The sequence below is a fragment of the Macrobrachium rosenbergii genome, chromosome 57, assembly GCF_040412425.1.
Source record: "Macrobrachium rosenbergii isolate ZJJX-2024 chromosome 57, ASM4041242v1, whole genome shotgun sequence".
Taxonomy (NCBI): Eukaryota; Metazoa; Arthropoda; class Malacostraca; order Decapoda; family Palaemonidae; genus Macrobrachium; species Macrobrachium rosenbergii.
In genome coordinates, this window is record NC_089797.1 from 14,476,775 (window position 1) to 14,489,020 (window position 12,246).

General features: G+C 35.2%; 1 protein-coding gene across 10 annotated transcripts in view; it reads left to right on the forward strand.

Moving 5' to 3' along the window:
• mv (lysosomal-trafficking regulator mauve) overlaps nt 1–11,690 on the forward strand; it is a 284,471-nt gene extending 272,781 nt beyond the window's left edge. For 8 of the 10 annotated variants that reach the window (XM_067101413.1, XM_067101416.1, XM_067101415.1 and 5 more), the window contains 3 exons: nt 648–902; nt 5,370–5,441; nt 10,276–10,533. In XM_067101413.1, the coding sequence (XP_066957514.1) occupies nt 648–902; nt 5,370–5,441; nt 10,276–10,399 (451 nt within the window). In that variant the 3' untranslated portion in view covers nt 10,400–10,533. Of the gene's footprint in view, nt 1–647; nt 903–5,369; nt 5,442–10,275 lie in introns of all 10 variants that reach the window. The other 2 variants (XM_067101421.1, XM_067101424.1) reach the window with 1 other exon arrangement.
• Nucleotides 11,691–12,246: the final 556 nt, after the last annotated feature.

The following is a 12,246-nucleotide window of genomic DNA, read 5'->3' on the forward strand; positions in this document are numbered from 1 at the left end:
ACTACCACCACAACTTTGTGGACTTTGGGACTTTGTGCTATATGAGTTTTCAAGGCACTGGGTATACTAAGAAAAAAATATACAACAGTGCTATATGGGTTTTCAAGGTACAGGGTATACTAAGGGAAAAATATATAACAGGTCAAACCTTTGCCCTAAGATAATTTCATTCTTACATAACTCCTTCATTCTCAAAATACTTCATGTTTTTACCTGTGAGGATTGAACATCTTTTTGGATGTATTAAACAGTATTAAACACATTTTTTAGGATGTGCAATTTAAGCAAAAATTTAAAATTACAAATATAGGCCATTTGCTGTTTCAAGAATTAGCCAGCAAAATAATTTATATATCTTCATTGGTTTTTCAAATTTTAAAAATTTTGCTGGTCTTTTCGGTTTACTCAAATGCTATACTTGCTATAGACTTGAAATTTTAGTATGTTGGTGTAGAAACATGCCTATATAAATATTAACTTGTGAATTTTGTAAAAACATATCACCACATCCCCCCTTAGGAATAGCTTTAATAAAGTTTTTATATTTAGTAACAGTATTTCAGTCTAGTATCACATTGCGATACAGTAATTCTATATAATAAATTTTGTTAAATTTATAACTGTTAAAATGGTATTTGAAATTTCAGACTGACTTACATTAGAAGCATTGGATCAAGTGGAGTAGAGGTTTCTCTGCTTGCTATGAGTGAAACCTTAGGTGACTGGGCTTCAGTCAGTCCATTGGGTTCTGCAGCATCAGTCTTGCGTCTTTACACTATCAATGGAGCATTGGTAGATTCAGTTGTTACTCCTGCACCAGTAACAGCTATTACTTTTTCTTCGGCACCTGAAGGGACAGCTATCAATGTTATTGCAACTAGTCATGCTGATGGACTTATCAGGTAGTATATCTTGAATTGCATGACTTTTCCAGAGATTTTGTGATGTTTTGACCTACATCATGGGAGTAATTTGACAAGATTTAGACAAATATATTAATACAAATATCTGTTAAAGTGTTTAGTGTAAATATCACAGCAGTTTGATTTATTAGGAAATTTAGTCTTGAAGACCAAGCACCGGAGCCCATCAGGATTATTCAGCAGTTAATGCAATTTATGTTAAGAAGGAATACTGTAGATCAGTGAAAATTATTAGGAAGGTCAAGGAAAGTAAGTTCATACTAGTATATAGAAAAAGGATAGCTAAATGAAAAATTAAGGAACTAAGTAATTTCACTAAGGTAAACTGATCATTACGTAAGATAATTTCAGTTAGCTTTACATATTTAATGGGTATGTCATTGTAACTTATGAACTTGGTTGTCTGCATAAACATATCCACAACTTGACATTATCAGAAGGCACCACAGCCCCTAAAAATAAACATAGATACTGTATATATATTTAAACAATGAATAAAAAGATAACAGCATTACCATCTCAGGAGATTTGTGGAAGATAAAGCACAGGAAAGACATTAACCCTTAAACGCCGAGCCTTTGTTTACAAAAGTGTCTGCCGTATGCCGGCGGCGTTCGGGAGTTAGCGCTGAAGCGGAGAAAAAGTTTTTTTCAAAAAATCACAGCACGCTTAGTTTTTAAGATTAAGAGTTCATTTTTGGCTCCTTTTTTGTCATTGCCTGAAGTTTAGTATGCAACCATCAGAAATGAAAAAAAATATCATTATCATATATAAATATTGAAATATATGACTGTGAAAAAAAAAATTTCATATATAATTGTATACAAATTGCGCTGTGAGCAAAACAGTTAAAGCTAATGAGTTATTTCTTTTCGTATTGTACACTAAATTGCGATGAATTTGGTATATAACAAATTGTAAAATGATCAAAGCAACACAGAGAAAATATTATCACAAAATGATGCATGAATTCGTAACGCTCGGACGTAAAAAAAAGTTTTTTCAAAAATTCACCATAAATCAAAATATTGTGCTAGAGACTTCCCGTTTGTTGCAAAATTAAGGTAATTGATTGAATAATACTAGAATGTAAGAGTTTTAGCTTACAATTGCGTTTTTCAACCATTTCGGTCGAGTCAAAGTTGACCAAAGGTTGAAATTTTGGCACTTATCGTGATTTATATGAAAATATTTCAAAACTTATAAAAGTTACAACCATGTGTTGTTTTTTGTTGTATTCTACGTGAAATTGCGCACATTTCCATATATAAAACTTTCTGTAACAGCTAATATAAAATGGTGCAAAAATTACGACAAAGTGACGAAGGAATTTCTGAGATGCGTCGCTGATGCTTTCTAGTGGGAGAAGAAAGAAATTCGCGCATGCGCAGCTGGATCACGCTTGTAAACAAAACAACAGTGTGATCCGTGAACTTCCAGCATCCCTCAAGGCACGGGATTTAAAATTTTTTGCAAACTAGGCCTATAAGTATTTTTCTGCGAATATTTAAAAAACTCTTTGTAGTCAACGTATTTTACGTCCACTTGGCACCCGACAGACAATTTTCGTTGACGTAAAATAAGTCCAGTCGGTGTTAAAGGGTTAATGGTGGAATTTCATACACCTTTGGCTGTCTCTCACCCTCAACCAGATTCTTTTCTCAGGTGATTGTATTAAACTACTTAATAAAAATAGTGGCAGTTTGGACCCATAGCCACAGCTTATAATAATGGTAGCAGCTTGGGCCCATAGCCACAGCTTATAATATTGGTAGCAGTTTGGGCCCATAACCACAGCTTGAAACAGTTAAGGTATCTAGAGACCTAATTGATGGCATCCTTGGCTCAAAGTTTCAACATCTCTAGTTTACTTCAGCTGTCAATAGTTATGATTTGGAAAAACCTGGGAGAAGTCCATGCAAATCTAATATAGGCCCATATTCCTGTGGATAGATCTAGGCATCAAAGTTGCCCTAGTTTAACCTACAGGGGACTGGATTCAGAAGCTGTTTGCCCTGTTGCATAAATTTCTTCAGACTCTGGCTCCTCCCACCAAGCAGGGCAGTCAGAATTTACTCATCAATCAGGACAGTAAGAATTTACTCAATTTTGTGCCTGTTCCTACAGCATGGAATAGTGCAAGTGATGAATACACTGTACCCAGAGATTTTCTACCCTAAGGTATCAGTGCATGCAACCCTGAGTTTCCTGCTGTTGCTGTGAATCTCTTGCACTCCCTCATTTGTCACTTGAAATAATGGACGAGAACAACTGTAAAAGCATATGATGGCAAAGATGTACCAAAGAGGTTTTTGTTTTTAAGAAAAAGTGTGTTGTAAATCAGGTTTTAAAAGATGTTATAGGTGCAAACAATAAGACAAAGGTCAGCATATTAATTTTTTTTGGTGTTAAAGGTAGTCTTTCTAACTGCAAGTCTTTGCTTCTCGAATTGAGAACAGAGTGAGAAGAGTTATGTTCGGCAACTAAGAGACCATTGCCTACCTGAAGAACAACAGAACTAGGTCAGATTGGTTTTGTCAACTAGCAATATCTTTCTGTGGGCAGAAAACAATGTGCAACTCATTCAGAGGCGTGTCTGTGGGTGACACAGTGTAATGGCATATTCATTCGGCAGGTAGAATCAGATCCTTCCCACCAAGTCATAGCTCCATCCATAGGGTTGTAAGGCAATATGGCAGCTGCTGGAACCCATGTGAACAATGAGGGTGCTGAATGATTACTTTGCCTTTCCCAGAACCATCTAGATGTGTATGCCATTTTACTTTTCAGCTCCATACATATAGGATCAGATGTATTGATAGATATCCCCAGGATGTCAAAATGAGACCAGTTGCAACAGCCCCGCTTCATACATTTCATTGCAAATCCTGGAAAGTGCTCAACCTCTGATTTATACAGAGTAGAGAATATATAGTACTGGGATTGGTGTAGTGGAAGAGGCCTGGATCCACTACTATACCTGGTGAAAAAAAAAATCAATTTCCTTTTTATGCTCATCCCCCAAATTGAAAAGGAGCATTTTGACAGAGGCTCCTCCTAGATCTCTTAACCACTGTGTTGAAATCTCTTCCTATTCTTTCTTACCCAAATTGAAAAGGAGTATTTTGACAGAGGCTCCTTCTAGATCTCTTAATCACTGTTAAAATCTATTCCTGTCCTTTCGAGCTTGTTGGGCCTTATGTCAGTGAGATCCATACACTTCAATCACTCGACTCACTCTAAGGATTGGGATAACGTTGGTTTATCTTCCACACACTAAGGATTGGGATAACATTGGTTTATCTTCCATTCCTTCACATGCCTTTCAGCCAAGGAATGAAGAGGGCTTTCTATGTCCAGTCAGAGCCATGAGGGAGTATCTTAGCAAGATAAAGGATTGTAAGGAAGGAGTTGTTCATTTGTTTTTATCAACTAGGGGTTATGATGCATGTGACAACATTATTTCCCATTGGTTATGAGCAAGTGATTGTAAAAGCTTAGGAAAGTGTCTCAAAGAAACAAGCTTCCCCAGCTTGGGGGTTATGAAATAAGGGCACTATCAACTTGATTCAGAAGTCATCATGTCATTACTGTTCTACTTGCAGGCCCCGTAAGATGTCAGATAAATTTGATGTATATAATTACCTAGGATGACTCATAAATCTCTTGCTATCATGTTACATTGAAAGTATGTTCTTCGTGTACTCAATACATGATATTACAAATGCACTCAACAAGGCAGAAATTTTTTGGACCCAATCTTGAAGGACTCGTGCTAGCATTAGGTCAAGTTTTACCCATTCCTTAGGGGTGTATGTGAACAGTTGATCATCCTCATCCTTGTAACTTTCCTTATTTTCCTCCTGATTGGTGTAGAAATCTGGGTTCATTGGCCACTATGACCTAATGGATGGTTAAGCAAGCATACTGTTCTGTTGCAAAGATGTCCAGGGTATAGCCCATTACTTTACTACAGGGCCATCTCCTGGTCCCATGTTAATCCTTAAGAGCTTTTGAGTACCATACATTTTTCACTCCAGATGTTTGTTCCTGCAGGTCTACCATTAGTCATCATAAAGGGCAGCAGCTTTAAATCCATTATTCAAGTATGTACTAAAGCTATGTAAAGGGATTGGGTTTGTTGTGATGCAGATATTTTAGAAAATTCTTCTAATACAAGCCCATAACATGTACAAGAAATCTCCTAATCCTAATTCACTTTACAATGGTGGATTTTGAGGAGTTACAACATCCACTGGAACTGGAAGGATTGCTCTTCTTTTATTCTTAGAAGTGTCCAGGAATTTCCCACAAATTTGTCTATCGATTAGTAATAGTACTTTGACATAGGAGAAAAAAAATTTCTTTGTTGTAGGCTTTAGATAAATTTAAGGATCATTTTTATTTTATATTGGTATGGTGTTTCATGTGAATGTCATTTTACAGGTTATACAGTGTCTGGGATCTCCGACCAGTACGAGAATTGAAAACAGAAAGAGCTAGACAAGCAATAACTTGGTAAGAATTACATATCTTTATTTTAATTGTTTGATTGTTTTAGAATGTGGGATATTTTGATAATTTACTTGTAGATTTATGGTTTTCTGTTAGTACATCTTTACAGAGTCCAAGTTAGCACCCCTGTATACCTTGATGTGGATGGTGCCATGGAGAGCTGAAGAATTGGTCTATTGATATCTGGACAAAACTTTTACTAATTTCAACCTGATAAGGAGGAGCCTTAATTTTATGTACTCAGCATTAATTCAAGGTTGTACATTTATCATAGTTGAAAGTCCATAATTACCTAACAAGAAAATGGATGTGGTTTTGCCTTGGTTGCTTTAATGACTTTGGTAAAGGCTGGAGGTGTACAGCGTGCCTCTTCAGTAGACTCCCAACAGCCCAGCATTGTGGTGGAGTTTGGGGAGCTTTTGTGTTGCAAGGGAGAACTGGGCAGTGGCAGTAGAGTAGTTTTTCTACTTTGGTAAATCCAACTAGACTGCTATGGCCAGTTCAGAGCACCCAGATGAAGACTGGACCTTTATTAAATTGTTTTCTTTATTCTGTTTATAACTAGTTACTTTGAAGTATTTTGCTGATTGGCATCTGGTCTTTGTTCTTTATTCTAAAAACAATCCTTACATCTGTACTTTTTGTAGTTATCCTCATTCTCTTTATTTCATATGTGTTCTGCCTTCTTTGAGAATTGGTTTGAAGTCTTCCCTACCGGTTTCTCTTTTCCTAATGAAGGAAGTTCTGGTGGAATGTAATTGACCTAGATATGCTTTGGTAGCCAGTAAAGCTGATGAAGCACATCTGGTAACAGGTGCCACTGTTCAAGCTTGGAAGGCTTCTTAGTCAGCAGATGTTCACAAGGGGATCACCTGATGTACACTGAGTCCCTTCATACTTTTCTTGTGCATGTGACAGTTTCCATTAATTTCTGAGGCCCTTTGCATTTAAATTGCCAAATACCAGAGATTTTATGACTATGCAGCAACTTCCTCTTTAAGTCTTGAGTATTGCATTTGGCTGCTGCATTCTTTGAATTTTTTTTTTATTTCTTTCATGGTGACAGTTTGGGTGCAAACAGTCCTTTTCCTATTATCATTCCAACATCTCTGTAGTTAGCCTTGTCAAATGACCCAAAACCCGACTTATGATCTGCTGACAAGCCCTAGTCAAGGGTTTTACAACAAATCCCCCCTCCAGTGTTTCATATTGGAACCCTATACCATACCCACCCCCTCTTACTCAAAAGTTTGTAGGGGAGGGAAAGATGCAAATGGTATTGAAACTGCACTGGGAGAATATGTAAGTGACCTTTGGAAATCATTGCTAATAGTGTGGGTATCTTGGTACTCCATAACAACATTATCAATTGCTGTGGTAAGAGGTATGAGATCAAAGCAGTAACAAAATTCCTATTTGCTCTGAATAATCAGAAGCTATAAAATTTTGTCTGTCAAGTCTAGGCCCCTTGTAATTTGAACCATTCCAAGGGCCTAATTTATGCACCTAAGTTAATGGGTTACACTAGAAAAATTACCAGGAACTTGTTTCAGTAGCGGAAAGGATGAGGAAAAAAATTGATGGTATCCTTATTCTCATTTTAACAATCACCGGTAGACTTCCTGAGGTAGTCAGAGCTGTCTTGTATACATTAAAAGTTGCACAATATGTACCTAGACACAAGTTTTGAAAGCCTACAATTTGGCCATATTTGGGTATCCTGTATGCATAGAGAACAAGGAAAGGATTCTTTTACATAAATTGTGGTGGTAAGTAGCATGGTTTTAGCAAACATTATCTAGCAAACAAGCTAAATCAATTATTAACACTCAAATTTCAAGAAACTACAGATATTCAAACCCGATTCTGTATCAGTATGTCCACTACGATAGTGTGGATCCCTCAGAAAAAATGGAAACCAATAAAATATTGAAGGGAAATTGGAAAGGGAACTGAATTGCAGTATGGATAGGTAGGTAAGTATATAGTAGCCACTACTGTATGACTATAATTATTTAAAGAGCCTTGGTACTTGTGATGCACTCTTGTCAGTATCTACCATCTTGGTTAGGGCTCTTGATGAGGGTGCAGAGGCATGCATGGTTGGTTTAGATTTTAGCGTAATCTTTGACCGTGGCATCAGAACACTTGACTACAAGTTAAGATTACTGGGAACAGGTGGATTTTTTTCTTTAATATTTTAAATGCATTTTTAATAGGCAGAATCCAAAGCCTTTGTGTTGGTGGCAGGTTTAGCAGCATTAGTAATGTCATTCCAGATGTTCCCCAGGGTAGTGTTTTTGGACCATTGCTATTTATTATCTGTATTAGTGACGTGGCAGGGTCTGGAGAACAAGTTGATTTCATACACTGATGACTGATTGATTGATTATGAAATTTAGGTCTTGAAGACCAAGTGCTGAAACCCATCAGGATTATTCAGCGCCATAATGAAGGTGAAATATATCATTTAATGATAAGATTGATAATGAATAGGTGAATAATGACACTAGTAAAATTCAGCGTAAAAATATGAACGTAAAAAAATGAAGAATATTGGATAGAACCAACAAAAAATAAATATATATTGAACTTTTATATTCAAAATATATACTTAGTATACAAAATAAATATGACTAAAATTTAATAAAGATCATATCTCATTAAAATAACCAGATTCTTTCAGATAATGCTGCTCTTGTAGCTTTTGTTCCTTTTCTCTGGCATAGGTCTTTGGTTGGAGAATTCATGAGTGGAGTAAGCTTTGGGAAATGAAGCTTCTTAACCCTTCTAAAAGTGGAAGTATGATGGTCATCCCAGAACACTATTGTGTTTGCATCCTGATTGACATAAAAATGGAACGTTTTAAGTGTTAGGGACTCTCTTTAAGATATTGTGTAACTTTTGATGAGAAATTGACTGTTAAGAAGATTTTGAATATAGTTTCCTCTTTTTCTCAAAAAGTTGGTATTTTGCAGAAATGTTTTTGATTGGTGTGTGATGAAGCTATTATCTAAATGTTTAAATTCTTTTCTTTCTGTTGGGAGTACTGTTCTCCAGTGTGGTCTTCAGGTGCTGACTTACCTCAAACTCTTGGATTGTTATATCAGTCAAGTTTATCTTACCAACTCTTAATGTTGACTTGTGTCATAAATGTAAAGTATGTTAATTTTGTTTGTTGCATAAAATGTACTACAACAACAAAGATCCTCTGCATTCAGTCAAGTTTATCTCGCCAATTCTTGATATTCACTTCTGTCATAGCTGTAATGAACTCCTCTGCATTCTTAGCCTGACCTTGCTGTTTATGTTTCCAGCACTAGGCAGGCTGCTGCTGCCAAAAGTTTCATTTTCTAGTATCATCAGGTTTAATATTTTTCAATTTGCTAGGAATAGGATGGAATGCAGAATTTAGGTCAAAGGCCAGGCACTGGGACCTGTTAGGTCATTTGGAGCTGAAAGGGAAATTGAGAGTATAAAGGTTTTAAAGGTGTAACAGGAGGAAAACTTCGCAGCAGCACTATGAAACATTTGTTAGGAGAGGGTGAAAAGTAAGATGGAAGAAAGACAGATGCCTGAATGGAGGTACAGTAAAAGGAATAAGATTTGCAGCTAGTGGCCAAAGGGATGCTGCAGGGAACCATAAACAGTGCCTTAGTGCACCTCATTCCTTTGACTGTACCTCTGTTCCTATTCTCTTTCTTCCATCTTAATTTCCACCCTCTCCGAACAACTGTTTCCTAGTGCAACTGCAAGGTTTCCCTCCTATTACACCTTGAAAACCTTTTACTCTCAATTTCCCTTTCAGTACTGAATGACCTCATAGGTCCTAGTGCTTGGCCTTTGGCATAAATGATATATTCCATTCCATTCCTAGCATACCGAATAGTATTAAACCTGATCCTAGAAAATAACACTCTTAGCAACAGATGCCTGTCTAGTGTCATGACCATAAACAGCTTAGTCAGCTTAAGAAAAATGCTGAGATCTTTTTTATTGTAGTACATTTTATGCAGCAAACATAATGAACTCGCTTTGCATCTATGACACAAGTCAGCATCAAGAGTTGGCAAAATAAACTTGACTGACGACATAACAACCCAAGAGTTTGAGAAGAGTCAACACCCAAAGACTACACTTGAGAACAGTACTCCAAAGAAGAAGAAAAGTTTAAACATTTATAAAATAGCTCCATCACGCAACATTGCCCAGTGCAGCTGTAGAATTTTCCAATCTCCAAATGGTTAAAAGCAAGGAGTAAATTTATTCCTGATTGCTGCTAACATATGAAATCAGGTGTATTGGTTATACTAGATAATTTTTATTCCCCCATACATATTTATTTATTAGCTTTTCCTTTAACTTCTCTCTTTTTGCAGGCTGTTTTTCCATTAGTGTCCATTGGTATATATATTCTATTGACACTGTCCATTTCAGTCGAAGATCTAAAGAAAGACGGGAAGTTCTTTTATTTTAAAATTCTTCATATAGTCCATGGAATTTTTTTTGAAAGGGAAGGGGGAAGAGCAGTTAGGGAAAATGCTGCATGCTTAAGTACTGTGCTGTCAAGGCTAAGAGCATAATGGGGGCAGTAGCAGTAAGGAAAAAATAAAGCATTCCTAAATACAGTAATGTGCTATCAATAGCTACATTCCCTGGACTCACTCTCTCTGAAGTAAAAAATAATCGTTGACATCACCTGCCCACTGTTTGCCTTTGGTAAAATGGGTTTGATTTCATTTAAAAGGGTTTATTTAAAACTGGTTAAGATTGTTAGCTGTATTAGATAAATTTTTATTAAATCTTTTAGATAATCTAATTATATTGTATTTTTCAGCTTACACTATACTCACGACAACCATCATTTGTGCGGTATCACTGAAAGCGGAACTTTGCTGGTGTGGGAATCCTCACTCGTCAAAACAAAAATGCCAAAATTCATTACAGTACCTGCAGTATGAAATGGTTCTATGAATTTCTGTAACTGTACTCCTTTATTGGACTGTCGTTGGTATGTATGATTTGTAAATAATTCTTTTTAATATTAGATTTTTCTATTAAAAGTCTAAAGTTTCTGATCAATAGAATCTCACATACAGTAATTACAAAATTTGTAATTAGCCTGTAATGATTTATTGCCTGTGTAAAATGTTTATAGGATTATTGTGCTTCCATTATCTTCAGTATTATCTGACATTGTCATAAGGCTATTGTACTTGATTGTTATGTACTTTGATTTTATTTTCTTTCTCTTGTAAAATGATCTGCTTGAAAAGAAGTATACTTTTAACTGTAGTGTAATGATGAATAAAAGACTAAGAGTTCTATTATTTTCTGTACAAAATAACATTATCTAATACCATAAATGGTTTCTGAACCACAAACAGTAATTTCAGTTGTTACTGCAAGTGTACTTTAGTAGAATTTACTGTTTAAAATCTCTAGTCCGTAAGTTCATGTTATTTGTAAAATGGAACACATTAAATTGTGTATGGTCCCACTTATGGTGCCATGTCACGCCATAGTCTTTAGTCAAATTACATAAATTCAGTATATTTGTACACATATTTATATACTAAAGTATAGGAACAAACACCCATTTTGGTGTAAATTTAGTATATGTACAAGGAAGTGGATGTTGGTTACTCTACTGTATAAATATATAATTTACAGTATATACTTATGTGTTGTGGAAGTATGAGCAGCTACCTCCAAGTCAGTGTGATATGTTTGTGATGTAAAACCAGTAATCAGAGTAATTATAAGAGTATTTTTTCAGGTACTGTATTTGATAAATAGCAGAATACATATCATATAATTCCTTGAAACTAATTAGTTTATTAAATCTGTGGTAATGATACTTTAATATTCATTGTTTACATGTATAATTTCTAGCTCATATATATGCTATTAATTTAGGTTTGTAACATTCCATTGATTTGTTGATCTTTCCATATTCCAAGTATTTTCTTTTTATTTTAAATGCACAAATTAAATTCATAGAGGTAGCTTTCATTCTTTGCACTGAATAAACACCAAAAGGTGGATTATTTTATAAAGTCTGTCAGAGTAAATATGCTAGTCAGGAGATTCAACAGGATATTATTTTATGAGTGTACATTTGAAGCGAAGTTTTAATATTTTATTGAACTGCAAGGAAAAGGCACAAAGGTAAATTTTAGTCACACTAGATTTAACCATAATTTTTAGATTTATTTTATAGCCAAAATAGATATATCTGAATAGATTTTACCCAAGTTTTGTTTTTATCCTTTCAATATATCACTGTTATATTTTTTTCTATATGAAAGTACTAATGCAGTGCATATTACAGTACTGTGTAGTTATATTCCTTGGTTTTATTAGAGCACTTGGTATCTCAATTTTTTCTTTTCGTTAGCTTGCTATTATCCTTTTTTCAGTGTCTCATTAAAAAATATTCCTTGGTTTTATTCGTATCTCAATTTTTTCTTTTCGTTCTGCTATTATCATGTCTCATTAAAAAAATGTTTTCTGCATCATGAATGTTTTCCCATATTTTATAAATAATGGTGCCACCCATATACAGGTACCATCTTTTTTTTATGGTTTTAGTTAATTTTTTTTTATCAGTGATTAACAGTAGCTTAAGCCATTATAAAAAAAAAGTTTAGTATCTAAAACAGCACACTGAGTGTTGAGCAATAGGATCATATGAATTGTGTCATATCCAAAGCTTCAAGATTATTTTGATGCATTATATATTCTGAAACAATCACTGCTACTGCCTCAGGTACCACCCCTTGATTTTAACTTTTCTAAAGCCAGC